At 39.9% G+C, this 26,576-nt stretch overlaps 2 protein-coding genes across 2 annotated transcripts in view; one reads left to right on the forward strand and one right to left on the reverse strand.

Annotated features, from left to right (window-relative positions):
* The window catches only part of ZC3H6 (zinc finger CCCH-type containing 6), a 48,036-nt gene extending 42,190 nt beyond the window's left edge, over positions 1-5,846 (reverse strand). Inside the window, exon 1 of the mRNA XM_087823687.1 lies at positions 5,533-5,846. Within this exon, the coding sequence (XP_087679813.1) occupies positions 5,533-5,564 (32 nt within the window). The 5' untranslated portion in view covers positions 5,565-5,846. The remainder of the gene's footprint in view (positions 1-5,532) is intronic.
* Positions 5,847-7,535: 1,689 nt separating this feature from the next.
* ZC3H8 (zinc finger CCCH-type containing 8) lies at positions 7,536-25,561 on the forward strand. Its single transcript, XM_016201825.2, has 9 exons — positions 7,536-7,720; positions 11,556-11,652; positions 13,271-13,505; positions 14,382-14,503; positions 16,251-16,373; positions 16,744-16,855; positions 18,190-18,299; positions 19,194-19,244; positions 24,869-25,561. The coding sequence occupies exons 1-8, from the start codon at positions 7,629-7,631 to the stop codon at positions 19,221-19,223; spliced, it is 921 nt and encodes a 306-aa protein (XP_016057311.1). The 5' UTR covers positions 7,536-7,628; the 3' UTR covers positions 19,224-19,244; positions 24,869-25,561.
* Positions 25,562-26,576: the final 1,015 nt, after the last annotated feature.

Below are 26,576 nucleotides of genomic sequence, written 5' to 3' on the forward strand. Positions count from 1 at the left end.
CCCTGGCCTAACCACCATAACCTGTCACTCAGGTTTCTGCAACAGCTTTGTTACCACTTACTACAGCATAACCCCTCCTCTGTTCAAATCCTCCAGTGACTTCCATCCCACTCAGTGAAATCCAAGTTCCTTACAATGGCTTACAAGGCCCTCACAACTGCCTTGTTGCCCATCTAACTTCATCTCTGTGGCTCTCCCTTATTCATTCTTTTCTCTGGCGACACTGCTCCCTTATTATCCCCTAAACGACACACGGCTCATATCTGGCTCCAAGCTTTTCCACCTTCTTGTTCCCCTTATCTGGAATGCTCTTCCCCCAGATGTTCAGGCCTGGATTGCTCCCTTGTTTCAGGGTTTTGCTCAAATGTTACTTTTTCAGTAAGTGCTTCCCTAAATACCCAATTTAAAACAGAGATACCCTTCCCACATCCACAGGGTGCCCCATCTCCCTTTTTACTTTATCATCTAACACATTTGTTTTTCATGTTTATTGTCTCTCCAAAGAAATTATAAGATCCATTAGGTAAAGGATTATTTTCTTTACTATTTTCCCCCAGCCCAGAATACATGTTAAATATTAGGTGCTTAATATTTAATGAGATTGAAAGCTCCCTAACTTGTCTTCTACTGATCTCTCTTTCAGTAGTCCACTTTCTCCTAGCCCCCAAGGTATACCCCCAAATTCATCTGATTATTCTCCTGCTTAAAAAACGTTGACAAGATTGTTATATCCTTCAGGGTCTGATCCCTAATTCATTTAAGCCTTTCCCTCATGGCCCAAAATACATTGTACACATTCCACATACTAACACTTTTACCATCCCTGAATCTACCATTTCATTATGCTTTTCACATATTTCTGCCTCTGCTTGGCCAAACTCTTATTCACCCTCCAGACCTGGCTATTCCATGATGCTTCCTGGACACTCCCATCTGTGCCACTACTGCACTCAGTCCCCACCTCCATTATACATGGTGCTAACACTATGTATTTACCAATCAGTTTCACCTACTGGACCATGAGATCCTGGAGAGCAAGTTCAATGATGTACTCAGACTGGTCTCCCCAGTGCTTAATACTATACTTGGCACAAAATGTCTGATGAATAAAAATTTAATGAAAGAAGTTTAAAAGTGAATGAAATAATTTGTGTATAAGGGGCTAGGAAAAGAAAAATGTCTTCCTAAGAGTGAAAGTGCTTTCCAACTTCAAACCTAAACATGATGTCTGAGGGGGTTTTTGCCAAAGAAAAACTCACTCTGATAGTTTCAATAATAGTTAATTAGCACACTCAGGAATCAAAAATAATGATAGTTTCAGTTTTGCAAGATGAAAAGAGTTCTGGAGACTGGCTGCACAACAATATGAATGTACTTAATATCACTGAATTGTACACTTAAAAATACAATTAAATGAATAATGGCCCAAGGAGGGAAGACATTTACTTCAGTAAACATACTAATTTACAAACCAGATATTGAGTAGAGCATCAAGTGAACTCTGATGTAAGAAGCTGCATCTGCAATTTAATTAAAATTATTGACTTAAAAGAGCATTAACTAAGTTAGAGGAAAAACTAAGATTAGAACCCAGGTTTTTATTCCGCACGAAGAGCTCTCTTAAAATACCAACACATTACAATCCCAAAGAATTCAAGAAGTGAAGGCTAGCACTTACTGCATTACTTGCCTGTGAAAACTTAATGAAAAATGAAAGTAATACTGCAGGTAGGTGTTTGCATACCTGGGTTCTTATCTAGACTCTATCCGTGGGATCTCAAACAAATATGGCACATTGTAAGGCTGTCCCACCTCATCGGATTAATGTGAGAATCAAATGAAAGCCCTATTACAAGTGGAGAGTGTCATCATCTCCATCCTCATTCCTGAAGCTTCTCCAAGCCTCTCAGCAAGGTTTCCATCGATCCATGGGGGGTGAGGGAGAGATATAAACCCCTACCATTCTGACTAGGCAGAGTTCTGCTGTTCTTGTTCTACATGAGAACGAAAAGCAGGAAGGAGGAGAGGAGGGAAAAAAAGGTAGGAAGGTTGTTCATTAGGGGCAAATAACTTCTCAAAAGAAAGGATTATTCATACCTCCTATCAATTAAAGACTCTGAGAATCATAAGCTCTATATAAACTGTTCATGTTAAAATTACTTTCCCTAGTGATGGCCCTGTAAAACTTTTACCTTTGGCATATTTCAGAAATTGTGTAATAGTTCCTTGGATATATATTTATCTTTCCTACTCTACTGCAGATGTGTCCAAAGCAAAGACTAAGTATTTAGCTTTTAGGAGTTGTGGATTGTCTTAACCGGGTCAACATTCAGCTTCAATATAAAGCTAGGTGGCCAAGAGTTGTGCCTAGAGAACCGGATGAAAGGAAGAATTGAATGGAAAAAAAAAAAAGAAATTTTATCTCCCTTTGACTTCCCCCAACCTCTATTATTTATTCCTAAAGACCTAGGCAGAAATTCCCTACTAATATTCTACATATCCACATGTTTACACATTAAGTATTTTTATGTTAATAACACTTTATAAAAATGCAATGTTTTCACTCCAGGCATGAAAATATTTAGAGGAAAGTCACACCAAATTTTTTTTTTTTTAAAAAAAAGCTAATTCATTTGGCAAACAAATCTTGTGCAAAATATTCACCATATAAAATATGTGCAAGAAAAAATTTTAGAGGAAAAAATGTGCATTATGTGAATTTCCATTTCCATTTAGAATCTCATTTGCATATAAACTATAATAGTAATATTCTAACTTGTATAATCAAAGTGGTTGTAAATAAAAATCATAGATTTTTAGGTTTTTTCCTGCACTCACAATATACCTTAAGTTTCAGGAATGTCGGAAAAAGAATATCCTTGAGACAATGCCTAGCTCCAAATACCAGAAGACATATGTCTTTACCACCTAATTCACAGAAACTTTTATTACAGTACAAAATAACAATAATATAGAAGCACAGAATATTTGGGGATTCCACAGATTAGTCCATTTTTTTCCAGATTTCTTAAGAATCACCCTGGGGAGCCTATTAAAAGTATAGATTACCACAATTCTCCCATAGAAACTCTAATTCAATTGCTCAGTGCATGACAAAATTTTTATTCCTTAAAGCAACTGGATGATTAGCTACGTTTGGAAAACAGTGATCTAATATAGTTCTCAAATTAGCAGGTATTAGAATAACCTGAGCTTTTAAAAACCTTAAACCCAGGCTGAAGCTTAGACGTGGCAATGACATCAACATCTTTTAAAAAGTTCCCCAGAGATGGTGAGAAGCCGATCTTGTAGAACTTGAAAAATTCTTGCAGAACCCTCTCATCAAATAAGAAATCAGGCTTGTTCAAGTTCACAGAGCTAAGTGGTACCAAAACTGGAGCCAGACCATGTGTCCTGACTCCTATTCACTGTATTTTTTAATGTAGTTTTTTTCATGTAGGTTGACAAAAAAAAAAAGATAAACCATCTCTTTTTGCCTCAGAATAATACTGCCACTTAACTAAGTTAAGATGGAGCTAATCTTTGTTTCAGAAATTACCAGAAAATATTTTCTTAGTGCTAATACAAAGACTACTACTTAATCTTTAGTTCCTACTAAGCTGTTAATATATCTTACAAAGAATTCTTTAAAATTTTCTTTTTAACTTCTGATTCAGTATTTTAAATTTTCAAGTTATTTTTAAAGTCTAGCATCACAGTTCTTTATAGCAAAATTATTCTGACACCTGAATTTGGTGATATTGTTTCTTCACTACATGGAATACATAATTCTACACATTGAAGTGCTCTGTGAACTAACAGAGAACAGATTTTCCTTCTTCCACACACACGCACACACACACACAATGATTTTAGGCTCCATAGGCAAAACCTCATCATTGGTTTGTCCACAGATACTCAGAGTGGGAAACTTCTCAAGATATTAGCTAACCCGTTCCGAGAATTTTGTCATTTTAGTAACAAGATAAAGTAAAAATAAATCATGAAAAATATATCAAGTGCAAGTTTATGTACTCGTAACTTTAAAGAGTTTTTTATTTTCTAAAAATTACTACTTGTTTAATGCTTTCTGGTGATCTTTTATTATTATAATACCAAAGTTGTCAAAATATCATTTTTATCCCTCACAAGATTGCCAGATACTTAAATATTTCAAATTTTCAGAGTTCTGTAGTTTGTGATTTCTGCTTCTGGTTTTGTTTTTTTGGTGTTTGGAATGCTTCACCAAAAGCAGACCACGTTACTCCACAGGCAGAGAACTTCAGCAATCTGTATATAGTCGGGAGTACAATGTGTACTTTTGATTACTTCTGTTCCCAAAGAAGTAATTGCCAGATTCTAGATTTTTAAATATTCTACGTAAGAAACAGATGCAATGGGTTTTGCAACCACACTCAATGAATTCTAGTAGTTTGAAAGAAGGAAATCTCTCCCTTTTTCTTAAACATTGAGATACCAATGTACAAGCATGTGCTGCTTAACAAAGGGAGCGCATTCTGAGAAATGCGTGGTTAGGCGATTTCATCATTATGCGACCATCACAGAAGGCACTTGCTTACACAAACCTAGATGGGGCAGCCTCCTAGAATCCTATGTGCTCTATTTTTACAGGGTTGGGTCTCTGCACACCAGCATCACCGCAAACAATGCCTTGTGCTAAGATGTTAGAACAGCTACACCTCAATGGGCCACAGGAGTTTTTCAGCTCCATTGCTGTGTAATCCTACAGGACCCCTGTGGTATAGTCAGTCCATTGTTGACCAGACGTCATTTCACTGCAGAAGACTGCAAGTTAAAAACCTAATCAAAACTTCAGTATGCTGTTGACGCTATTTAAAATCTGTAAAGACCCCCCAACCATTAAATGGCACCAAGAGTATGCCTCTAAAGGAAGAGCAAAATTAAAAAAAAAAAAAAAATCAGATTCTCAGTTAAATGTTCAAGTGACATATAATATTTAGAAAACTGGGCTAGATGGATGGGATGGATAATCCACGGAGTTTCCACTAAGCGCTACACTAAGGTTGACAAAGCCTAAGTAATTGTGTTAACATTTTAAACTTGAAACTTGCCGTTTCAGATACACGGCCTTTCGGGTTGCTTAAATATTTTCTAAAAAAAAAAACAAAACCAAAAAAACCCCCCCCAAAGAAACAAAAGAAAAAAAAAAAAACCCAAACATGTTTATTTTTCGGAGTGTGCTAGGGTACCAAAGACAACACCAGTTATTACCAATTCGTGGCTGGTCCTGTCTGGCCCTGGCCCGCAGCGCCAGCCCGGGGCGGGGGTCGCACGTGCGGCGGGCGGGGCGGGAGGCCGGAAGGACCCGCAAGGCGGGCAGGGACGGGACGGGACAGGACGGGACGGGAGGGGGCCGGCCTCCCCGCGGCCGCCAGCCCGGCCTCCCAGGGCGCCGTCCAGCGCGGCGGCCCGGAGACGCCTCTGTCATGCAGGGCCCGCCCGCCCCCGCCCAGCCCTCTCCTCCGACACACAGACAGACAAGGTTCCGACCTGCCGCGCCCTGCGTGTTCACAGTCTGTCATGTTTGGTCAGGAGCGGGGCGGGGCTGCGGGCCGGTCTGCGGGCACGGGACCCCGGCCGCCCGCCGTAACGAGGCGGTAAAAACTCACGGTTACTAGTGAGCGACACAGACACAGACTTTCCAGTCTGTTAACAACCACGCCAGAGAGATGGGCTCTCTGCAAACACGGGGCGCGGCCGCGGCCGGCGCCGCCGCGCTAGTCTGTCTCTACTCGCCGCCGGCGGCCGAGGCTCGGGAGCGGGCGGGCGGACGCGCCGCGACGCAGGGGTTTGGACAGTGGCCGTGGCGGTGACTGCTCCTCACCGACATGGCGGCCCCGGGACGGCGCCCGACAAGATGGCGTCGCGCACCAGCCCCGGACTAGAGGCGCAATATCCCTCCGCGCGCCCCGCCTCGCCCCGCCCCCCCGGCCCGAGCGCGTCAACCATTGCAGGATGTGGCTGTCAATAACCCTCAGGGGCGGGTCCCCAGCTTTCGTGGGGCGGTGCAGGCGGCTCAGGGCGGGGAGGCGGCTTCCTCCCGGGTCTCGCCAGCGTCTCGGTGCGGGCAGGGTCTCGGGGGAGCCCGGAGGACGCCCCCCCACCGAAGGCTGGGCAGGCCCCTAACAAATGGTTTCTGAAGCCGTCCTCCGGTGTGGGCTGTGTGGGGTAATAAAGAGCATTCGTGGGTATTTTTGTGGTTTTTTTTTTAATTTTTGTTACTCAAATGATGGAGAAATGTACTTTCTCCTTCAGGGTTGTAGTGAGCCTCTCTTTTTGTAATGTTTAGTGCTCAGGATCACAATTTGAGGAAAATAGCTTGCCTTAGTTCTGGAGGAAAGTTCCTTGCTTTTTATTAAAATGATGAACTTAATGCTTGATCCTCCCAAATATCTGACTTTTGTCATTGCTTAATGAAAACAAAAAGGGCCCACGGTAGGCCAGGCAGGGCGGGAGGAGGGGGGACCGCAGGGCAGGCAGGGCAGGCTGCGTGACCAGGTGTAACTCGGCAGGATGGTCTGATCACAAATTCCTCACTGGGCAGGTCAGGGCAGGTGGTCAAGGTCTAGGCCTGTTAGCTTCCTTAGCAACGCCATTCTTTGCCTTAAGTGAGCCCTGTTCCTTGTTCTCTTGCATCTAGTAACACACCTTTGAAAGATAGTGGTAATTTTCGTTTCCAACACCTCCACCTGGCCAGAGACTATGGAACTTCTCGTTATCTTGTTCCCCGCTTATTTACTTGTAAATGATAAATGTTAATTATCCCATACCCACCAATGTAAAAGCAGCATGTATCTCACCATTTTGTTTTTTATCCAATTCTAATAATTTCAATGCTTTGCTTTCCCCCACACCTCCCTAATCTACCACCAATGGATTTCATGCCCCTTTCTTATAATCTCTCCTTTGATTCTAATGCATGAAAGGGACTGGAAACCTGCGTTTGTTCCAGAGCCCATTTATAATCCTAGCTTCATCCCTTCCTGTGGAAATTACATCAATACCGAGCTCAAATATGCCCTGTTTCAATAAGCCTTCCCAACCACAAACTGTCTTCTGAATCCTCTTAATTCTTCGTACTTTTAAATGAACTTTCTGCCTAAAAGTTATGTTTAAGCCCATTGCATGACAACACTCTACAAGTCACGTAAGCCGTGTTTCCTCGTTAGGAAAATGTGGAACAGCACCTGCAGTACGGGTCCTGGGTTGCAGTGAGCATTAGGTGGGCTGAATGCGAAATATGCCTGGTATCAAGCGAGCGCTCAAATCAATGTTAGCTGCGGCTACCGCGTTTTTAAAACACTGAGGTTGCAAAGAAACCAGTGGAGAATCCGAAGGACCAAGCCTAAAAATTACAGTAAATAGATAACGGGTCGCCGAGCTCAGCTAGGGGCATAGGCTCAGGGCGGCGCCCGCGCGGAGCCACGGCGGATAAGAGCGCGCGTGCGCACTGGGACCAGAAGCGCGTGCGCAGAGGGGGCGGGCGGCGCATGCGCGGGCAGCTCGCGCGGCTCCCGGCACCTCTCCTCTCGCCGCTCCCGCTGGAGTGGTTGTCACTCGGTAGCTGCGGGACTCGGGACGGGAGGATGGATTTTGAGAATCTTTTCTCCAAACCTCCCAACCCGGCCCTGGGCAGGACACCGGTCGTGGACTCCGACGCCACGGATTCGGAGGACAGGTGATGCCCCGTGTTTTCCTGCTCTGAGCGCCGGGGCCCCAGCGGGTGCCGCCCCCTCGCGCGTTTCCGAGGCGCCGGGCTGCGCCCAGGACGCCAGGTCGCGGGGGGCGTGGGGAGAGAGTGGGCCACGCGGGACACCCGGAGGTGCGGGCCCGGGCGGGGCGGGGGTGCGCACGGATGCTCCCCTTTCTCCGGGCGAGTCCAGAGCACGTGCGAGCTCCCGGAAGGCAGAGGTCATCTGTCATTTCGCACCCATACGCGCTGGGCACTTTTTTGGGTAGAAAATGCAAAACCGTCAGTTCACCAGGCGGTGAAGGATGAGTGAATAGTCTGCTCTTATTCCACTGATTAGCATCGAAAGACCCTAAAAACCATTATAAAGCAGCAGAGACCATTTGGATATTTTTCCTTTATGTTGAAAAGGGAAATGAGGCCGCTGGCCAAATGACGCTAATTTATTCATCTCATTCTTGGAGACGTGGGTAGTGTAGTTTGCACCCCTACATTCATTCATTCTTTTCCCTGTGACCTTGAGATGCTAAAGACCCATCTTCTAAACATGCATCTTTGCTCCAATTTCCCTAAGCCAAAAAAATAACACACAGCCTTTACTCCTTTATTTCTCTCATCTGCGGGAAGTCTTATTCCGGTTGACTTGACCTCGATATCGCTCAAATCTTTTCTGTCTCACATATCTTAATTGGAACTATTGCTTTAATTCAGGCTACCATCAAGAGCTTTACTGTGGTGGTTTACACAAAATATTTAATCTTCACAACCTTTAAGATATCCTCATTTTTGTAGATGAGAAAGTTGAGGCACAGAGATGATAACTTGCCAAGATTACACAGTGTAAGTGGCAAAACTAGGATTAAGTTACTTAGTCTTACTCTAGGACCTATGATTTCATCAAGCATGATTTCATGCTTCTAAGGCACAGTGGCTAAAATAAGACCTATAAATATTGAAAAGAGACAAAAACACTGATTACTTGCAGATGATAGGATCATCTACAAAGAAAAAGGAGAAATCAATTAGTAAACTATTAAAATACATGAGAGAAATCAGCAAGGTGAACCATCACAAAAAAGACTAGCAACATGTAAAAAACCACTAGCAGCCGTCAGTTTGAAATGTTGCTGAACTGCTTTTATGTCCTTTTATGACACTTTCGGATTTTTGCCAAAATCTCAGGTGAAAATGGTGCTGCACTGTGGTTATGGTGAGCGTCTGTGAATTGTTACTCCTTCATATCCTTTGCGTTTAAAAGTTTTTCTTTTTAAAACTTTGAGGATCTCTAGTCTGTTGATATTTTACCCCCAGTTTGTTGTTTGACTTTTGACCTTGCCTGTGGCATTATTTTCAATGCATATTTGTTTTTGTTTGTTTTAAAAGCAGTCAAGTAAATCAATCTTTTACGGTTCCTGGAGGTGTTTTTATTTTTACTAGTAACTTTCGTATGGAATTATTTATTGAGCAACTGCTATGTACAAGACATTATTCTAGGCCTTGGGGATATAGCAATAAATGAAAGATATTTTAAAAAGTCTTGTATTCCTGAGATTTATATTCTTGGAGCACAGACAATATGTAAATATACAACATGTCCTCACGTAGTGTCATTTTGTCCAACATTTCATCCCAAGGTTGATGAGATGCCGCAGGAACCTAACTCCTGTGTACATCAGTTAGCCTGTGGTAAAGTTGGTTGCATTATATGCTTCACCACAGTTCCAAAAGCCTGTGGATGTTACTGTATGGTATTTTAGGTGATGATCAGTGCCATAGAGAAAATGAAAGAAGGGTAGTTGAAGGGAGGATGGATGTAGATATTTTAAAGAAGGTAGTTAAGGGAAAACTTCTATATTAACACTGATAAGTAATATTTGAGAAGGGACCTGAAGGAGGTGGAGGAGGTTGATACCTAGCAGGAGAATGTTCCGTATAAAGGTCCTGAAATGCAGTGAGCTTGGTGTGATTGAGTGACGGGAGCAAAGTGACCAGAATGACAATTGGAGTGGAGTAAGAGTAGTCAGACTTGAGTGGTATTGGGTAGGGTAAGGGAGGCGGATCATGTAGGGACTTGTAGGTGACATAATAAGGACTTTGACTTCTACCCTGAATGAGGTGAGAGGCCACTCGGTAGAGAGCGACAGGTTAGTGCGTCATTCTGCTTGTGTTGAGAGTAGAATGTAGAAGGGCAAGAATAGCTTGCATCATAGTATTAGTGGCAAGAAGTGGTGAAATATGGATATATTTTGAAGATAAACTGGATGTCTTCACAGATTGGATGGGGGATATGATAAGAGTCAAGGTCAACATCAAGGATTTTGGTCAGTATCATTAGAAGGTTGGAGTTGCAGTGTAAGATAGCAGGAGTTCAGTTTTAGATATATAAAGTTCAGTTTGGGATATATTAAGATTATGTCTAGTAGGTACCAGGGGGATATGGTGAACAGGGAGTTGGCTCTGCCTGCCCGAGTTCCAACCTCAGCTCCACCATTTACTAGGTCTGTGACAAGTTACATAAGCATTCTGTAATTCAGTTTTCTCCTTTGTAAAACAGGCTTTTAAAACAGTAGTATGTATGTCATAGGGTTGTTGTGATATGTGTAATGCGTATGGGACAGTGTCTGGCACAGAGTAAGTGCATGTGTTAGTTGCTGCTGTCATCATTACTCTGCCAAGGATAGATGAATTCCTGTTCCCTGTGATTCATTACTGAAAACTAGAGCAATGAAGGTCCACAGGATTTGGTTTATTGGCTCTTGCAATGGTAGCTTCTGTAGAAGGCTCAAAACTTGGTAGCTTATTTGATGGGTGTAACTCTGAAGCTCTGACTGGAGACAGATTAGTGGTAAACTGATTAAATGGAGCTGTGAAGCCTAAACTCCTGTAACTTGGAAAGAAGCACAAAACCACTATTTACATTCTTGTCACATGTTGTTTTGAGCATGTTTACATTGCCTAGTTCTTGCCTTTATCTGGCATGTAACATATATCTGAAACTTTATTCAATAGTCCCTGCTTTCTGAGACAAAATTGTGTTCAGTGTCCTGTATCTATGGCATCAACTATTATTTAGGTTTATTTGAATTTTATTGGCTTCTTTGTTCACCAGGGTTTTTTTTTATGTCCTGTCTTTATCTTTTGTGGGTTCACTTTTAATTTTGCTGGAATATCCTCAAGTAACTTTACTTGAAGATATGCATGCAATCTTCCGTTGAATAAAAGTTTGGGGCTCTCCTGAGCTCTCCTGGGAAGGCACCCTACATTCTACCTGAAATACTCTTCTCCCTTGCATTCATTCCTCTTTGTTTACTAACTCTTGCATGTCTTTTAGGTTCAGAAAGCCTCTGGCCCCCAAACCTGGGTTGTGTGCTTCATATATATTCCTGTACTTACCACACCACATTGAAATTGCTTTCCTTCTTTCTCTGAAGCAGATAGAAAGTTCTCAGAAGGCAGGGATAACGTCTGTTTTGTTCATTGTTGTATCCTACAATTTAAAGCCCAGAGCCTGGTGTATGGTAGATACTCAGTATTTGTTGAATGAATGGATAAATTAAAAAGCTGCTAATACTTGAGATACTTGAGCATTAAGGTTTTGTATTCTAAAATTCCAGTTTTATTTTTTACTTGTAAACATGTTGCTATTTATTGTTCATCATAATTTCCTACATTATTTCTCTAGAGTATTTGGAGTAGAATTTGAATTTAGAATTTCTTTGAGGGAAATTTGAACATAAGCCAAAGCCGTAGATTATAATACTTTGGTATGAACCCTTTTCAGGTTGAAAAAATTCTCTTGTGTTATTTCATATTTTTGCTACAGAATCGATGATGAAATAGATGATACAGAAGTTGAAGAAACACAAGAAGAGAAAATAAAATGGAAAGTAAAACTGGAGTGTGAGCATATTCCCAAAAAAGTAAGATTAAGTTAGCATATTGAAAAAACAGCGCAGTAAACTCTTGATTTTGCGGACCTTAATTTAAAGGACTTTGGATTTAGTGGACAAAATTTCTGGTCTGTGTGTCGTGTGTGAAAATTAACACCCTATTAACTTTTAAATACGGTTAACCAAGATTTGCTTATAATTAAATTAACTGGTTATTTTTATTAATTCACTGTTATTTTGAACACATTTTAGCGAATAGGCCATATGTTGGTAATTTCGCCGACATAAATAAATGTTACACGTTTACAACTATAGTCTACATATTTAAATCCAAGAGTCACTGCTCGTAAGCATTTGGCGAATGATTAGCACTTGATCACACGGTATCACACACGGTAATTGATTCTGTTGTTATGTGGTGTGACTTTCTGCAGCAATTTTAATGTGTGCTGGAGGACGTTCCCACGTGCGCTAAGTCATGCCCCAGCCTTGTGCACTTGTTTACTCTTGGTGACTAGTGAATGCACGCATTTACTAGACCTGTTCAGTATAAATTTAAAATTACAGTAATACAATTAGAAAACTTTTCTGTTAAATTAAACCTTTCATACATACTTAATTTTAATTGCATAAACATGTCTACATAAGTAAAAACAGATAAACTAATTTGTCAATTTTTTAACATATGAATTCAGAAAACATACTTTATTATATAATGGACTTTCAGCTTTAACAGACAACTCCCCCTTCCCTGAATTAGTTCATTGTATCGAGGTTTTACTGTAATGGATATGAGAAATATTTTAAGGATCCTGTTTGTCTCATTTTAGTTAGCATTTGAGACCCAGTTACTTATATCAAACCTAGTTACACTTTTTAAAAAATTTATTATTTGAGGGCTTTGTCATTTAGCATGAACTATTTTTAGTGCATTGCTTTGATTTTTGTTTTTCCTATTTCTGAAATGGGTTGTAAAGTGTTTCAGAAACTTCTTTTCAAATTAGATCTAAATTTTAAGGATATTGATTTGCTAATTTAACTAACCTTAGTGATTTAAAGCTTAAAGCTTGTATTAGTTTGTTAGAACTGCCATAACAAAGTACCACAAGCCCTGGCCAGTGTGCTCAGTGGTTAAAGCGTCATCCTGTGTTCGAAGGGTCATGAGATCTAATGCCGGTCGGTACACATACCCAGATTGCAGGTTCAATCCCCTGTTGGGGCTTGTGTGTGAGTCAGCCGATGGATGTTTCTCACATAGATCTCACATCAATGTCTCTCTCTCAATCTCTGTCTCTCTCCCCTTTCCTCTCTCTCTAGACTCAATGAAAAACCTATCCTTGGGTGAGGATTAAAGAAAAAAAGATTTGGGGGTTTACTCCTCTAATGCAGCAAAGTACATAGAGTGTACAAATTCAGAATCTTCCCTCAAATTATCTTCAAGGATGGCTATGTTGTGCTGGGTTTTTGTTTTTTAATTCTGGAAAATTTCAAATACATGAGAGTGGAAAGAATAGTATATGAACCCCCATGTACCCATCACACAACCTCCGCAGTGATCAATTTATGGCCAGTCATTGTTTCTTCTTTATAACCACATTGTTTTGAATCATGCTAGGTTTTTGAAATTGCAAATTTAATTTTTACTTAGTTTAGGCACTTTGGAAACTCTGCAACAGCACCGAAAAATTTGCTACGTAGAAAATCAAGAAGTAAGGACTATGATGTATACAGTGATAGTGATATCTGCAATCAGGAGCCAGAAGATAATTTTGCTAAAGAACTTCAACAGTATATACAAGCCAAGGAAATGGCAAATGCCGCTCGGTCCCTACCGTCTTCTGAAGAATCCAGGAGGAAAGAGGAAGCGAAGTGTGCACAGAAAGGTAAAGGGCAAACTGTTTTACCGTTTGAAGTCCGTCTAGAGGAGCGATCACAGTTGTTCATGAAGTGGGGAGGGGGTTCTCCTGCATTTAATAAGGTTATGGGCTTATGGATATTTACAGCAGATGTGAGCTTGCATAGCCTGAGACCCCTGCCGAGCCCTGGCCGCTCTGTGTACAATGCTCAGTTTGCAGGAGGAGCTGAGAGTTCAGGAGGGTTATCAAAGGCCATGACTGCTCTGAAAGGGCGAATGCTAAATCCCGGCCTCTGCGTATATAAGGGACAAGATATGCCTGTTTGTATTGTTGTCATCTGAAGACGAATTGATTTAATGTCAGGGATGGCTGTGTGTCAGACTAAACTCAGACCTATATCCCTTTACATATCTTAGTTTCAGGTATACAGCATAGTGATTAGACAGTTCTATAACTTACAACATGAGTTATGTGAATAAGTCTGACACCATACATAGTTATTACAGTGTCATTGTATAAATGAAATTCTTAATCATCATTTACTGCCTCCTCCCTTAAAATGTTTTTCTTTTAAAATATGGGTCATAGATAAATTTAATCTATATGAAATATTTTCAGTAAAAAATCCGATAGTAATATATGCAGTCAGTTTAAACATTTAAAGTTTTACCGTTATAGTGCTATGGCAATTTCTAATTAGATCCATCATACCCTGAACACTTCAGAGGATCTGGCTTGTGGCTAGACTGGGGACCGAACCCGCAACCTAGGTATGTGCCCTGACTGGGAATCAAACCTGTGACCCTTTGGTGTATGGGCTGATGCTCCAACCAACTGAGCAACACTGGCCAGGGCTGCTATTGTATTTTTACGTCATCATTAAAATTAATTTTCTGTTTTTAGCTGGGAAACAAAAAAATCAAAACCTTAAAGCTGCACGTAAGAAGAAAATGAAGCGGAAGTGGCCTGGCGCTGCAGACAAGGGGTCAAATGGATCACTGAGGACCAGTGGCTTACAGGGACAGGTACAAGGACAATTTCTGCCTTACCCTCGGTTACAAGCTACAAAGTGAGGGTTATTGGTAGTGAAATCTTTTCTGACCTCAGTGGGCTACATGTTCTCACACAGGAGCTGCCAGAACTCACTTTAAGGCCTCATATACCTGTTGCCCCGAATACAGGCACATGAGCCCCTTGATTTTTGAGTGTTGTGCTGTCAGTGTCTATGGAAAAACTGACAGGGTAGCAGGGAGAAGATACAATAATCATGAACACATTTCAAAGGCCACCAAGTCTTACAAAGTTTCTGCTGTTGCAGTCCGTGGTCTACTGGTTCTTGACTCCCTCTGGAAATTAAAAATGAATATATCCAAGCATTGGCCTGACCACCCACTCCCTACCCTCCTCGTAGTTTGATTTTGCATGTCGAAGTTCCTCTTCCCTGGTCTGCACATGTAATCAGGCTGGGACAGTAGGTGACTCCTCTGGGCTCTGCTTTTCTGAGAGCTTCTAAACTGTTAGCAACCATTTTTATTAGGTTTGGCCACAGGGACAAGTGGTAAAATACTATAAGTACCAAATAGTATAGATTGGAATATATTTATGTAAAATCTTGCTCTGCCCCCATATTTTACAAATGAGGAATCAGGCCCTAGGGTTCAGTTGACTGCCCATGGTCACAGAGGGCCAGGCCAGTGCTGGGACTTTGTGTCTTGACCACGTTCATCAGTATTCCCTTTCACTAACTTAACAGGTTATTTCGCCAAAGCTGATAGCTCTTCTACATGGGAAACGAGTCTAAATGTATATGTTACAATTTCATAACATAACCAAATAAAACCAGAGATTTTAATTGACATATTTATAAGACACATTTGATAGTGCTCAGTGGAAATTTGACCTTATTATGAAGGAGACATATAAACATACAGCCAGCTCCCTTCTTTGCACATACTCTTATTTCTCAAACTCTTCAGAAATTTGATGTGCAGAAGCTGGAAGCTGTATTGTAAGTTAACACGCTAGTGGTGGTTTATGATCCTAAGTGCTAAAATGTATTATGAAATACCCCTTTTGTTTTTATACCTTTATCACCATCTTTGAGGGAATAGTTTTAGTTACATTTGTTCATTTGTTTAAAATTTATTTTTTAATCCTCACCTGAGGACATGCTTAGAGAGGGGAAGAGGGAGAGAGAGAAAGAAGCATCGATTGGTTACATTTCTTACAATCCCTGAGTAGGAATCAGACCCTCAGCCCAGGTATGTGCCCTGACCAGGAATTGAACTGACAACCTTTCGGTGCACAGCACTCAGGTCAGGCTGCATTTGTTCATTCAAGCTGGTTAGTACACTCAGCCCACGCCCCGAGAGCATCTCACTGAAATGAGACATCACACTGCTTTCAGTTCTTAGGATTTTCAGTTTTGCCTCCATTGTTCTAAAAAGGCTTGTTCTTACACCTCGCTTTTTATCACAAGTAGTAGTGCTTTTATTTATTTTTTATTTTTTACACATTTGAAAAAGAAGGGGAAAGTACATTAAGATATTCAAATTGTATAAGTACTAATGTTCAATGATGGAATCCTGTTGAAACTGACAAGACATTGATTTTTCAACTCGTGTACAAAAGTCCAAATCTTATACATGAAGGTCAGTTTAGAAGAGTCACTTTTTAATGTTTTGTAGGTGGTTTAAAGTAATTTTGTGCAATGGAATAAAATATTTAATTTTCTGTTTTCTCACATTTCATGTTTTGTTTTTGTTTTCAAAGGATGGTAAACCTAAAGAGAAGCAGCAGCACGTGCGAATGAGCCAGGGGTTCATCAACCAACACACAGTGGAGCGCAAGGGAAAGCAAGTTTGTAAATATTTCCTTGAAAGGAAATGTATTAAGGTACAAAAACTGTCAGTAAAAATATAGCAAAATGTAAAGTATAGCAAAAATGTACTAATACCAACTCCTAGTTCCATTAAACACTCTAAACGCTTACCTGTTTCCTCCTTGACAAGGTTCGCTTAGAAAATTTTACTGAAATACCCTTTTAGGTTTAAGAAAGAATTTTTTAAAAATGTCTTGTATTACAAATGTTCAGGACTTAATATTTTAAGTAGATAAATGTAATGTGGTCATAAGATAACTCACTAAGAATTGGACCGTACAGCTTCTAAGACTTTGTTTTTTTCTGGGGTTGCTTAAAGTTTAGCGGGAATTGTAGTGACGTAACTGAGAAATAATGCCTTTCTCTGTTCCTTCTTTGGCCCAGGGAGATGAGTGTAAATTTGATCATGACGCAGAGATAGAAAAGAAAAAGGAAATGTGTAAATTCTATGTCCAAGGATACTGCACCAGAGGTGAAAACTGTCTGTATTTGCATAATATCCTTTATCACAAGATTATAACTTTCCTCTTCATAAATACTTACCCGAACATTTAAAATATGTATAATTTTGAATGAAACCAGTGTCTTAGCTGTGGCAAAATTTTATTATCCAAATCCAACTCAGTATTGAAGTGATTCAGTTGTACACAGATTTTTCCCCCTGGAAGAAAAGAGGGATTCCTCGCAGACTCTCTCAGATGAAGTACAGCAGGTTCATGAGACTTGTTCAAGTTCCAGGAAGACCTGTCAGAATTTCTGCTGTGACATCCACTCACTGAATCTAAGAAGAGGCGGGATCTCCCTAATTTGAACATGCTTGTTTTCTGTATGTTCTGTACTCTGGGGGGGTTAGCTGCCCCTTACTTGAAGAATAACTCTCACTCCAGTGCACATGGTAGACATGTTGTAAAAATGTGGAACGGGAACATTTTAGAGAACAAGAAATCTCAAATTCTAACTTGAGATTCTTTTCCTAGGAAATAATGTTGACATTGTGTAAATTGATTGTATTACACAAAGGATTCAGATCTGCTAAGACATACCACTGTCATTGACTTTCATTCCTCTACCCCAAAAGAATGTTTTAAAAATAATCACATTGCTCAGCTGGCGTGGCTCAGCAGTTGAGCATCGACCTGTGTATGATCCAGGAGATCTCAGTTCGATTCCGGGTCAGGACACATGCCTGGGTTGTGGGCTGGATCCCCAGGAGGGGGCGTGCAGGAGGCAGCTGACCAATGACTCTCTCATCATTGATGTTTCTATCTCTCTCTCTTCCTCCCCCTTCCTCTCTCTGAAATCAATAAAAACATATTAAAAATAAAAATAATCATACTTCTCAAGGTATTTAAAACACACCTCTCTTTTTTTAAATTTTATTTATTGATTTTAGAGAGAGAGGAAAGGAAAGAGTGAGAGAAACATTGATTTATTGTTTCCTTGTGCATTCACGGGTTGATTCTTGTATGTGCTCTGACGGGATCAAACCTGCTACCTTGGTGTAGTAGGAAGATGCTCCAGCCAACTGAGCTACTGGGCTGTATCTTTTCCTTATATCAATGAAACGTATCTGTAGTCTGTTATAAGAGTAGATATGAAGGCAGAAAGTATCCAGTAATAGTCAATAAACTTGATTAATATAATCCTAAAATTAGATTTTTTTTCATGTCACCCAATTAATTTATTGTCTTAAATGGGGAATTTTCAATGGAGAATTCAATGTCTCTCCTAGTTGGAAAGGCCTTTAAGTAGGAAAAAGAAAGTCATTAAATGAATAACAGATTATTTTTGTTGGATTAAGACTGCCTTCTTCCTTAACATTTGGGATACATGAATATCCTTGCAAGTTTTACCATACAGGAACAAAATGTTACCAGGGCGAGCACTGCAAGTTTTCCCATGCTCCCCTGACTGCTGAAACCCAGGAACTGTTGGCTAAAGTAAGTAATCATCTTACTAGACATTTTAGTCATCTTTTGTTTGTTTGGTTTTTATTTTTAGGAACATGTTTGAACTAAGGGTGAGAATTTGAAAAGCTACTGTTCTTGATGGAAAATGCCTCATAGCTTAGCATATGGCATATATTAGGGCTGATAATCTAAGAATTTACTTCAGTTTAGAATATTTTTATTCATTTTTATATTTTTCCTTGTAGCTTAAAGGAAAATTTACAGTCATTGCTGGTATAAACTCGGGTGTTCTTAAAACCTTCAGTGCAGTTAGAAATGTTAATAACTAAGCTAAAAAAGGAAACAGCAAATAGGAGCAAGGTACTCCTGTCATTCTCTTGGATGGAAAGTTAAGGATCCTTAATTGATAAACATTTTAGAGTCACATCGCAGAATACTGTATTTTAAAGTGTTTTTCTTCTAATGTTCTTTCAGTCCATGAGAAAGGATGATTGAAAAATAATAGTCGTTTATATTCTGTCATTTCCCATATGTTATTTGGAGCAAGTCTCTCCAAAATTAAATTGAAATATAAGTGAAAATAAAAGATTCTTTTAAAACCAAGCCATACCATATTGTGGCAGTTTTTTTGAGCACATGCAAATGTTAGAAAGTCAAAGGTGCTTATTTCTAGATATTTTTAGGTTGTAAAATCTGAAGGGTTACTCTAGAATTAGAAGTCGTACCAAATATTTGATTGTTTAATAGTATGAAATATGTTTGGAAAAATGACATGTAAAATTTGTTTTTCAGTTTCTCTTACAGTCAATATTGTTAGATGATTACTAGGGTGAATATTATTGGGATCGTGGAAAAAATTACAAGTGTATGATATATGTGATGATGCATAAAAATGATTATGTGTGACTTTTTTTCATATTTTAGGTTTTAGATACTGAAAAGAAGTCATCATGAAAATCAAAAGCATAAAAAAAGGTAAAATTAGGATTTTGCTCATTTCTTTTTTTCTGAAACATCTCTAGAAGTTGACATGGAAACAGGGTTTTTTCCATTTTCTCAAATAGAAATCGCATTCTCTCCCCTCCCCCACTAAAAAAATTATAGAATATTTGGCACATATGCATAGATATATAAGGTGTCCCAAAAAATGTATACGCACTTTGAATAATTATAAAGGCAGTGTTTATTAAAATACATTTCATTTTCAAAATGTAATAGAAATCAGCTTTTAAAGCATGTATACATTTTTTGGGGACACCCTGTATATTGTGGGTCTCCATGGACCTGCTTCCTCTTCTGAGTTTGTCACTATCTTTTATCATTTTATTGTCCTCCTCATGATTCATTAAATAGTATATTTAGTTGTGCTTGTGTTTGGATTTTATTTAAATAGTGTCATACTCGGTATTAATTGCTAACTTGCTATTTTCACTCAACATTATCCTTCTAAGATTTATGTAGATACATGCAGCTGTCATTCATTCATTTTTACTCCTATGTAGCATTTCAGTCATCGAATAGAGTTTATTTAGCTATTCTATTGATGGGCCCTGAGGTTACTTTCAAATTTTTTTTTTTAAATATATCTTTATTGATTTCAGAGAGAGGAAAGGAGAGGGAGAGAGAGAGATAGAAACATCAATGATGAAAGAGTCATTGATCGAACCCGCAACCCGGGCATGTGCCCTGACCGGGAATCGAACCCTGATCGCCTGGATCCCAGGTCGAGGCTCAACCGCTGAGCCACGCCCGGCCGGGCTACTTTCAATTTTTTAAATACAAACTGTTACTACAAATAATGGCGTTCATGTCTCCGGATATAAATGTGTGTGAGTTGTCCTGAGTGTATACCAAGGAGTAGAATTATTGCATCATCTTAATATTTAAGATGGTACCAATCTTCTGTAATTGTAGCAGTTTATATTCCCATCAGCTGTGTTAAAGAACTATTGATCCACTTGTCAACAATACTTCATTTTATTAGGACTTTAATTTTTTTACCAATTTAGTAGGTGTAAAAATGGTGTCCCATAGCTTTATTTTCATGAAATTCAACATCCTTTCTGATGCTTACGAGCTTTTGAGTTTCACCTTTGGTGAAGTGACTGTTGATGTATTTTGCTTGTTTCTAATGGGCTGATTGGCCTCTATACATTGGTTTTATATATTGCTGATATAATCCTTTGTGAGGTACATGTGGCAGATCTTTTTCCATTTTGTGAGCTGTCTTTTCACTTTTTTTGAGATGTCTCAATGAGTAGAACTACTTATTTTGGCAATCTTTTTGTTATGGTACATTTTGTGTTTTGTATCTTATTTAAGAAATCCTTCCCTATCATGAGGCTGTAAAACACTTTAATATTTTTTAAGTTTTACTTTTTACATTTATATATTAATCCCTTGGAAATTATATCAGTTAACATTTGCCACAATAATGATGTTTAACAAACAACTACAAACTCTTGGTACCATGTTAAAATAAAGATTTCTTCTTTGTGCATCTGTAGATTGGCTGGGTTGGCTCTTCTGTATTTAAAGATTTTTTTGGTGAGGTTGATTGGTGATACTAAAGAGTGTGATTTTTTAAATATTGTATAATGGAACATTTGAAAGATCTGCATAAATTAGTAAACTAACATTTTCCAAATAAACAATGTGTGACCTTACAAAATTATGCATGGGTAAAACACTCATCCAACCTGCAATGCAGACTAATGGATTTTCATGTAACAGTGCAGAAAGTTCCTTGATGTGGTTTCAGATTCTGCATTGCAACTGGAAATTTGTTTGCATTTATTTATTTATTTATTTATTTATTTCACAGAAAACTTATTTTAAAATTTTTTTCTAGTAATTTTATAATTTTTAAATTTATTGGGGTGACGTTGGTTAATAAAATTACAAAGGTTTCAGGTATATAGTTTTATAATACATCATCTGTATATTGCATTGTGCATTTAACACCCAAATTCAAATCTCCTTCCATCGTCCTATATTTGACCTCTTGCATTTGCTTTTAATATTCATTTGCCCATCATATTATTTTTAGCTTTTCCGAGTAAGTTTTATTTCTTATATGGGGCGTATAGTTTAGTTCTGCTTGTGACCCAAACCAAAAATTCTTTTTTTCTTTTGATAAGTGAATTAACCCATTCACATTTATTTAAATGACTGAACATTTGCTTTAGCGTCTGTCATTTTATATTATAGTTACTGTGTACATTATATGTGTATGCTTTCCTTTTCCATATGTGTTTTTCTTTAATAAATATTACTTTCTTCAGCTCATTTTTATTCTTCTTTTCCACTTTAGTCCAATAACCCTTATTAAGTTTCCATTCAAATCTTTCTTGTAAAGCAGTCTTCACTTTCTATATGATTTTTTTTCTTATTATTTCTGAGTCAGTCAAGTCTTGTTTCATTACTTCTATTTTTTTGCTCAGTTCTGCCCTTAGTTTTTGAATTTCAATTCGAGTTGCTTTTTCAGATTTCCGAATAGGATGCTTCATTCAGTTTGGACTTCTGTGTTAGTTTTCTTCTGCCACATGTTTTGGGGGGGAGGGGGTGGCTTCGTTGGTGATTTTCACCGCTGGGGTGTCCTTGTTTTGTTTTCTGCTGTAGCTTCTTATAGATGAAGAGTGCTTATGCCTGTGTTCAGGACTGTTCGCGGCTGGTGGTTTGGGGTGGTTTACTAGATTCCTCATTTAAAACGCCTTCTTGTGTCATGATGACACGCAGCTTCTTTAATGGGTGGCTCGGAGGGACGGAATTTAGCATGTAAGTGAGGGGCTTGGTCTTCACCGAGCTGGTCAGCTCTTGGAACAGGAGAGGAGATAGAAGGCAGAGCTGCTGGCTAGTGGGTAAATGTTGTGGTAGGAAATTGCCGAAATCTGTTCTGATTTGTCTAGTTTTCTCAGTAAAATAGGAAGTAAGGGTAGGCCGAGTGAGGGTGGGTGAAGAGATGCAGGATTGGAGAGAGAAAACTGGGTTTCTCTAGGAAAGTACGGGGTAATAGATGGCAGGTGGATGTACAGTTAGAAAATTTCATGTCATTAAATACTTGTACAGTATTTTTTTAAATTATTGTTTGTACAGTATTTTTAATGGTTGCTCACAATTCTGTTTCATGGCTTAATTATGGTTTTGTGATTTTTTTAAAACTAGTTTCCTATTGTTGGACATTTAAGTTGTTTCCAATTTCTTACTATTACAAATAAAAGTGGAACAATGTCACTTGCTATACCATTCCTGAACTTGGAGTTCTTAACTTTTTTGGTGTTAAGATGTAAGAATGGTTATCTTCCTCATTGGTCTGTAAATTGTAGTCAGAGTATACACTTATGTAAAATGTAAATTTTAGGAGTGTGATGATGTCTGTAACATAATATTCAAATACAGAATTTTCCAAGCACAAATATTGAGATTCTAAATATGCACTTTTATATAGCGGTACTTACTGATTATCATTAGAAAAACACTGTGAAACTGAAACTGCCATCATCATGTTTTATTGCTGGGAAAAATAGTAGCACCATTAACTTGCTGTATGGAGTACACCAAAGTCAGGGACACTTCCTTAGCAAAGTCCTGTTTGAAAGTGTGAGTCAAAGTTATTTGGCTGTAACCTAATCCCACGAAAGCAAGAGAGGAAATGAAGAGGCAGACATGAAATCTGTTAAATAGTGTTACATCAAGTTAAAGGAGAGATTCTCTTAAATGTGCCCTGTGCACCTAAAGCAGTCATTAGGCCGGGGGTCTCTTACAGCTGGATTATTCAAGGGCCTGCCAACCGACCTGCCTCCATTTCCACTTTCTTTCCCTTAGAGCAGATTTCCCAGTGCACTGCTGTAGCTGGGCCTCCGCTGTGTGGTACCCGGAGTCAGGATCTGCCTGTCTGCCTCTTTTTAAGCTGTCTGTAGTCCTGCCCTCTCAGCCTCTGAGCTTTAGTTCCTGCTGCCCTTTGCTCCTCTCTGCTCACCTTGGTTTCCTCCTGTGAACTAAAGCTCACTGCCCCCTGCTGCTCCAAGCAAGCGCACACAGAATGCAACCATAGTTGGTGAAAGAACCCGGACCAGAGGAAATACACGTAAGAAAGCTGTAAGGGAAAGGCTGTATATGGATGTACACGTTGTGTGGCCAGCGTGGTTATCCTGGCTGTATTAGATTTGTGTCTGATCTTTTTTGGAGCCAAAACAAGAAGGATGAACAGTTCATCTGTTTACCTCTTATTATCAGAAAGGTAGGATGCAGAACCTCCCCTAATGATGGCTCCATAAAAACGGTTTTTATGTAGGACTTCATGGAAATCATTGACTAGAATGGACAACATTCTCATTTCTAAGATTCCGTGTGACAGATTTCACAACGTCTTCTGGTCACTTACGAAAAGCCACATCACAGTAAACCTCACTTAATGTCAGTTTGTGAGATAAGTCAAGTACATAGCCTTTTGGTGTTCTCACGTGATCCAGTTGTAGGACTTAAGGAATTCCAACCCAGAGGTGTTTAAGTGACTTGCCCCCTGTCTTCGTAGATTTCCTGACCTCCTGCAGTTGTCTCAGTTCACTGACTTGTTTCTGATAAGCATAACCATTGGGGGGGGGGGGTATGGTTATAGATTTTTTCCAAAGTTGCTTATAGAGGTCAAAATGCTGTGATTTGGTGATCCAGCCTGAATTATAGGGGGCTCAGACTGTGGTTAGAAGCACCAACACCACACTGGGGTTTAGTGAGACCAGAGTGTCTCAGGGTAAGCACCTGCTGAATGAATGCTAGGGTCCTGTACATGAAATCCTTTTTAATACCTATTGCAGTTCTACAGCTGAAAGCGAATCAGTTGTTACTGTTTACAGGTGAGGAAACCATGTCTGTAAGATCTCCTAGCTCATATTCTTAGTTGTGTACCATGGCACATGTGTGCTCCTCTTCCTAAAGAATTCCAGTTTTCCTGAGGTGTCCCTCCCTCTTCCATGGCATGGTCTGTGGTTCGTGCATGGCAGGCCCTGGCTGCAACCCAGGGTTGTAGCAACAAGGGTCTAGAGTTGTGATTTCAACCGTGACTTCACATTGAGATCACCTAGCACACTTTGTAAAAGATACTGATGCCTGGGGCCCACTCCCAGAAATTCTGATTTGGGGTGGGGATGCTGGGGTGTGCACATAAGATTTTTAGTAGCTTCCAGGTGATTCTGAAGCACAGCCAAGGTTGAAAACCACTGGTCTCAACAAATACTGGCAGTGCCACTCTTTCTGCCAGCAGTTGGTTTATGCTTGAAATAGGAATACATGTGCTCTGGTACACTTCTGGGAAGGTGATCATCTCCTGAGACACACAGGAAGGGGCTAGATGTTGCTGTGTCTGAATATGACACCCAGAGCGGATGCAGCTGTCTTAGGTCTTCAAGGGGAGCTAGCAGGCCAGCTGAAGATGACAAGAAAGTTGGGAAGAAGCTGGGTCCTTGATAGCTGAGCCATGGAATTCACCAGCCTTAGAGAGGAGAGAGCTGACCTTCAGACTGTGTACTATATATGCCATGTGGAATAATACATGTTATTTTACTGTTTAAGCCATTTTGATTTGAGTTCTCTGTTATCTGCAGCCAAAGGCAAGATGATAATTGTGAGCCAAGAATCAAACCTACGTTCATCTGTTCAAGTCCACATTTCTGCCCCTCACTCCTCTTCACTGAAGGCTGTGTTCACTGTCCTGGCTCCTGTTGACAGCACACAGTAAGAAGCCGGGGACAAAGGAGGAAGCACAACCACAGCAAGGAACCGACCTGTTTAGAGGGTTAAGAGGAGAGGAGGGAATGTACATGTTGAGTAGGGAGGGGAAAGCTGCCTGACTCTCCTCAGAGTGGTGTCGACTCCTGTGAAATGTGCAACACTCCTTTACATTATTTAAAAATGTAGGGGAAACAAACAGCTTTAGTTATTATATGTCATTAATTCTGAGGTACACGTTTTCATAGTTAACATCTTTAAGGTTGGAGTGTCTTTTACATTTGATAGGATATCGCATTTTAATTCTCAGTTTATTTTTATTGGTGGGTCTTATTCGGTTAGTGATGTATTTAGATTTGACTATAATTTTATATTGAAGTTGTGTGTGTATATAGTCATAAGTTTACTGTGAAATAAAATTTGTTGTGAAGTTTATTTTGGATTAATAAATTATGAAAACAAAGAGGTGTTTTTTTTTAATGAAAAAGAGTGATTTCTGTCTCTTCCCCTCCACCAGCCCACTTTGTGGTAGGCAGAGTTCTTTTCTTTCTTTATTGATTGATTTTTTTAGAGAGTGAGGGGAAGGAGAGAGAGAAAACCATCAATTTGTTGTTCCACTTATTGATGCATTCATTGGTTGATTCTTGTACGTGCCTTAACTGGGGACCAAACTCACAACCTTGGGGTAGCAGGAAGACGCCCCAACCTGAGCTACCCTATCAGGCCTGTGGAAGGCAGAATTCTAAGGCGGCTCCCAAGACTCCTTGCCCTGGTGACTCAGACCCCTCCTCAGTGGGCATCACTGTGAGTGTGATGGATTTCACTCCCAGGACTAATTTATAATACACATCAAAATTGAAGCAGTTTTACCTTTGATATGATTAAGGTCTCAAGTCAGTTGACTTAGAGTTAATCAAAAGGGAGATGTTCCTGGGTGGGTCTCAACTAATCAGGTGAACCCTTCAAAGACTCTGGGCCCTTCCTGGAGTCAAGGATGAGAAGCATGGGGGAGGTTCTGCCAGCCTTGAGGAAGTTGCTGTGCTGTGGGAGGGCCATGGGAACTTCAGTCTTACAGCCACAGGTTACTGAATTCTGCCAACTACCTGAATGAACTTGGGAGAGGTGCTCCAGGCTCATTTTGTATGATCCCACTTAGCCCTTGAATCACCCATTTCAGAAGGAGCCCAGAATTTTTTTAATTGCAATTGAGTCTGGTCAGATGAAGATGCCTTGAGAATATAGCTTCTCAGATGTCATATAGGTCAAAAGTGACCTTTTGGGCCCTGGCCGGTGTCGCTCAGTGGTTAGCACATCAGCCCATGCACCGGAGGGTCACAGTTCAATTCCCAGTCAAAGGCATGTACCTGGGTTGTAGGATCTATCCCCAGCCCTCATCGGGATGCCTGTGGGAGGCAACCAATCGATGTCTCTCCCTCACATCAATGTTTCTCTCTCCCCCACCTTCCCTCCCTTCTACTCTCTCTAAAAAAAAAAAAAAAATCAAAAGAAAAAATATCCTCAGGCGAGGATTTATTAAAAAAATGACCGTTTGGGGGCTTCTGAGGAGCTTCAAATGTGTTCCAC

This window comes from Miniopterus natalensis, chromosome 13, assembly GCF_054644295.1.
Source record: "Miniopterus natalensis isolate mMinNat1 chromosome 13, mMinNat1.hap1, whole genome shotgun sequence".
In the NCBI taxonomy this organism is placed as follows: Eukaryota; Metazoa; Chordata; class Mammalia; order Chiroptera; family Miniopteridae; genus Miniopterus; species Miniopterus natalensis.

Coding starts and splice junctions, on each gene's coding strand:
- ZC3H8 (XM_016201825.2), top strand. CDS start 7,629: ATGGATTTTGAGAATCTTTTCTCCAAACCTCCCAACCCGGCCCTGGGC. Junction 16,374..16,743: donor TTGAAAGGAAATGTATTAAG/GTACAAAAACTG, acceptor TCTTTGGCCCAG/GGAGATGAGTGTAAATTTGA. Junction 16,856..18,189: donor AAACTGTCTGTATTTGCATA/ATATCCTTTATC, acceptor CATTTGGGATAC/ATGAATATCCTTGCAAGTTT.